Source organism: Marmota marmota, unplaced genomic scaffold (genome assembly GCF_001458135.2).
Source record: "Marmota marmota marmota unplaced genomic scaffold, marMar, whole genome shotgun sequence".
NCBI lineage: Eukaryota > Metazoa > Chordata > Mammalia > Rodentia > Sciuridae > Marmota > Marmota marmota.
Genome location: NW_026009118.1, coordinates 1 through 3435, shown reverse-complemented (window position 1 = coordinate 3435; position 3435 = coordinate 1). Strand labels below are relative to the sequence as shown.

The window sequence follows — 3435 nt, the reverse complement described above, 5'->3', positions numbered from 1 at the left end:
AAAAAAAAAAAAAAAAAAAAAGAAAAGAAGATTCCTGGCTCCACTAGACATTGTGATTCAGTTTATCTGTCCCCAGAAGTATGTATTTTCAGTAAGTATCTCATTGGATTATGAGTGGACTGATGTTAGGAAAATAGCAGTACAGATATCTGACATATAGAAAAATTACCCACTTTTGCTTTATAACTAAAGCAGTTCCCAACCTCCCTGCACTTATATGTTAATCCTGTTTTCTCTAAACAAATGACATAAACCACACAGTGAACACCTCCCTTCTCAGGCTGAGAATCTGCCTGGGATTCAGCTGCCCCAGGGTGCTGGTCTCTTTTCTTTTGCCTTCTCCACAACTGCTGGCATTGGCACAGTCTTCTGGCTCCCAGGCATCGACTCTGAAGGAGAAAAATGACTGATATCAACTTTCTTTTTCTTTTTTTGTGCTGCTAGGGATTGAACCCAGGGCCTTGTGCATGCAAGGCAAGCACTCAACTAACTGAGCTATATCCCCAGCACCTCTGGTATCAACTTTGGTTAGATGGCTGATAAACATTTGATTATCTTCCAAACCTCATGCCAGAACATTTAAAGGAAATCATCTTTTTTTCTCTCTTTTTTCCTTTTTGTAGTACTAGTGCTCTACCACTGAGCTCCCAGTTCTTCTTATTTTTTATTTTAAGACAGGTTCTCTTTAAATTGCTGAGGCTAGCCTCCAATTTACAATTTTCCCGCCTCAGCCCCCTGAGTTGCTAGGGTTACAGGTATATACCACCATTGTGTTAGAACTACCCTTCCTAGAGAATGTCTTGCAGTAGTCAAAGGAACTCACATGGAGTGAGTGCCTCCTATGTGTCAAGTGCCTCTCACACAGGAGCTCTAATAACATGAATAACTGCATGCAAGGAAAATGAGTCCCATTTTGCAGATGAGGCAACTATAGTAGGAGAAGTCAATCAACTTTAACCAAATCACTTGGCTAATGAATGTGAGTGACAGATTTATCAAAACCCCAACGTCTGCTTTCCTCACTAAACCAAGCTGCCTTTGGAACAGAAGGAGGTCTTTAAAGATCAAGTCCCAGGACCCAGTATACCAGCAAACTTACAGGGCATGGGACTTCAAAAATGACAAATATCATAATGGCAACTCCAGTGACCAACAGGGTGACAGCAATCAGAAATTTGACCACAATACTCCATTTCTGCCTTTTTGCTAGGTCCTCATCTGTGACTAAATGGAGAGAGAGAATTTGAGTAAGGGAGTATATTGACCCTTTGACTTGAAGTTCTCCTGGCTCCCAGACTAAGAAGGACCCAGCTTGACTCAGAAGCAGAGGCTATATTTCCATTTTAGACTCAGAATCAGGAGTGGGATGGGCACGATAGTCTCTTCTCTAACCTCTTTTGCAACATACACCCAACGAATCATTTCTCTGTATTTGGGATTCCATTTCATGTAGGGCTGATTCTTGCATTCTCAGAGGAAGAGAAGGCTTGAATGCACAAGGAGTTCTAAGCTTTACCTTTCCATCTCAAGTCTTCTCAGAGTCCCTACCCACTTTCTCTGACACATTGTGTGGGATTAGAAAATCACCTTTTTTCTGTGCTTCTCTTGGTTTTTGTAGGTTATAGGAGGAACAAAGGTGAATTGGCATTGCTTCTGGATAATAAATCAAATCTGGGGTAAATGGCTCATGTGCATTTTATTATTTCTAATCTCATATTTACTTTTCCTTTGGTAGAATCTAGGATGTAATTCAGATTTACAAAATTCAAATCTTACAAAACTTGAGTACTAGAAAATTTAGAGAGGACTTTCTTCTTTTTTCTATTTATTTTCTTCCTCCCTCCCTTCCTCCCTTCTTTCTTTCTTTATTTCAAGTGTGTATATGTATGTGTGTGTGGTGATGAGGGTTGAACCCAGGGGCACTCTATCATTGAAGGACATCCACATCCCCTTTTATTTTTTTATTTTGAGATAGGGTCTCCCTAAATTGCTGAGGCTGGCCTCAAAATTATGATCCTCCTGCCTCAGTCTTCCGAATCAGTTGGGATTACAGACGTGCACTAACACACATGGCTGGGAGAATTGTTTCTAAAAACAATGAGGATGAAAACATGCAGTTGGTTGGTATCACCACTGAAATAATTGCTTAGTATTTAAATATTACCCACCTATGCATGCAGTGACTAGAATTATCCATCACATGAACAGAACTTACTGTATCCCCAACGCTAGCTACAAGATGAGCTCATTTGTGTGGAGGTAAAGGTTCATTGATGGCGTCAAACTACAAACATTTCTGGGACCTTTTTTTATGGAGAAGCTAATTTTTACATTAAAAAATTGAGTGATTTTTTTTAAAATATTTATTTATTTTTTTTAGTTTTCGGCGGACACAACATCTTTGTTTGTATGTGGTGCTGAGGATCGAACCCGGGCCGCACACATGCCAGGCGAGCGCGCTTGAGCCACATCCCCAGCCCCAATTGAGTGATTTTTTAAATGTAAAGTCTAACTTCTCAAACTCCAGGAAAATCTTACGAACCCATACTGATGTTGGGGCTAAAAGTATTTCTTTCGTTCTTGTTTTATATTTCTGCTTATTCTGTACCTTGTGTCAAAGGGCTAGAAAAATCACTAGTACTTGTAGTTTTCTCTTCTTCTTTATTCCCAGAAGTTGTGGAGGTGGTAGTGATGGGAAAAGTCTCTAATGACGTCCTCATCATGGGGTACAACTTACATTGGGAGATCCCTGGCAAAAAAGCTATAAAACAAAAAGAAACAATGAAAGGACAACTTTCAGAGAAAATTTTATCTACCCTTGATATTACCTGACAAAACCCTTGTTCTAATTACCTGATAAACTTCTAACTGTGGCCCTATTGACCTGTCTGTCCATAGGTTTAGGGTGTGAGTATAAAATAATGCCAAGAATAAATGAGGATTATGAATCTGGATAAGAAGAGATATGGATTAAGTCCCTATGGGGCCTTTGACTAACACAGGATCAGAGTAAAAGAGTAAGCCATATCTTATTTGCCTATCATTCTTAAAGCTGTAATAATAATAAATGTGGAGGGTGTAACAGTATTGGAAGTTTCCTTCTTTAATAAAAGTGACTCCAAAGTTCAAAGATGTGCAATATTATAATTTCCTGAATGGCTGCTGCAAATCTGTTTAGTGCATCCTTGGTTTACTACTGTGAGAGGGAATTGGGAAAGCAAAAGGAATGGGAAGATGGAAAGTCCACCCAGGTTCACATACTTCTCAATCATTTATTCAGCAGATGTCCAAAAATGAATATCTATTATGTGCCAGGCACTGCTTCAGTATTTTCTATATATTGTTGGATGAATTCTAGCAAGAGAGCAAGCAAAGAGGAGGGAGGGTTGTGGGGTGGGATGGGGGAAGCAGATAACAATGAATATAACACACATT

General features: G+C 39.4%; 1 protein-coding gene across 1 annotated transcript; it reads right to left on the bottom strand.

Moving 5' to 3' along the window:
• Positions 1 to 7: 7 nt before the first annotated feature.
• Positions 8 to 2782, bottom strand: LOC107134767 (uncharacterized protein C17orf78 homolog). The gene is made up of 3 exons (XM_015476803.2): positions 2609 to 2782; positions 1100 to 1224; positions 8 to 389 (listed from the first exon to the last, which is right to left on the bottom strand). Exons 1-3 carry the CDS (start codon positions 2721 to 2723, stop codon positions 126 to 128), a joined length of 504 nt encoding a protein of 167 aa, XP_015332289.1. The 5' UTR covers positions 2724 to 2782; the 3' UTR covers positions 8 to 125.
• Between the last annotated feature and the right edge of the window lie 653 nt (positions 2783 to 3435).

Excerpts from the sequence above, each read along its gene's own strand:
- LOC107134767 (XM_015476803.2), bottom strand. The coding sequence starts at position 2,723 with ATGATGAGGACGTCATTAGAGACTTTTCCCATCACTACCACCTCCACA. Across the intron at positions 1,225-2,608 it reads TTCTAGCCCTTTGACACAAG|TCACAGATGAGGACCTAGCA; the intron begins GTACAGAATAAG and ends CTCTCCATTTAG. Across the intron at positions 390-1,099 it reads TTTTTGAAGTCCCATGCCCT|AGTCGATGCCTGGGAGCCAG; the intron begins GTAAGTTTGCTG and ends TTTCTCCTTCAG.